The 809-nt window shown below is 32.8% G+C and overlaps 1 protein-coding gene across 1 annotated transcript in view; it reads left to right on the top strand.

Moving 5' to 3' along the window:
* LOC107654226 (hexokinase-2-like) overlaps positions 1 to 809 on the top strand; it is a 33,992-nt gene that overhangs the window by 25,030 nt on the left and 8,153 nt on the right. Inside the window, exon 10 of the mRNA XM_016441231.1 lies at positions 452 to 600. Within this exon, the coding sequence (XP_016296717.1) occupies positions 452 to 600 (149 nt within the window). The remainder of the gene's footprint in view (positions 1 to 451; positions 601 to 809) is intronic.

The raw sequence follows: 809 nt of genomic DNA, 5'->3' as shown, positions 1-809 counted from the left end.
CTGTGTATATTTATTATGTATATATAAATACACACACATGCATGTATATTTAAGAAAAATATGTTATGCTTATATAACATATGAATATAAATACATGTAAATATTTTCAAAATATATACTGTATGTGTGTGTCTTTATACTGTATATACATAATAAATACACACAGTATACACACATATATATATATATTATATAAACAAAAATTTTGGATGCGATTAATCGCGAATTAATCGTTGCCCAGCATTAATTGTATTTTATTTTATTTGATAATTTATTAGACATTTTTAATAACCATTTTATTTTCAATTTACATTTTTTTTTTTTTATTAACTTGTACTATAATTTATTAAGAATCGCCAAGCTACCAAACTACAATTGAAACATTGTATCACCGCCCAGAGTAATAATTCTCAGATCTTTGAATGTACCATGCTAACCTCCTGTTCTGCAGATCGTGGCGCCTTCTTGGCACTGGATCTGGGTGGCACAAACTTCAGGGTGCTCTTGGTATGTGTTCGAAGTGGGAAAAGACGGAGCGTGGAGATGCATAATAAGATCTACACCATCCCTCAAGACATTACCCAGGGCACCGGCGAGGAGGTACGCCCTCGAATCACACTTCATTAACATCCATTCAAGATGTGAACTGGGCACATGGTGGATTCCTTTCATTTGCATGATGATGATGACATTGCAGTAGATTTTCTTTTTTTTTTTTTTTGGTTTTTCAAATGAGCTGCCAAAATGAAATGAAAGTGGCCCTCATATAGGATAGGATCAACTTTATTTTTCCCCGAAAGGAGATTTGT

Source organism: Sinocyclocheilus anshuiensis, unplaced genomic scaffold, assembly GCF_001515605.1.
Source record: "Sinocyclocheilus anshuiensis isolate Anshui unplaced genomic scaffold, SAMN03320099.WGS_v1.1 scaffold2215, whole genome shotgun sequence".
Classification (NCBI taxonomy): Eukaryota; Metazoa; Chordata; class Actinopteri; order Cypriniformes; family Cyprinidae; genus Sinocyclocheilus; species Sinocyclocheilus anshuiensis.
The sequence above is the reverse complement of the archived record's forward strand: the minus strand, read 5'-3'. Positions and strand labels throughout refer to the sequence as shown.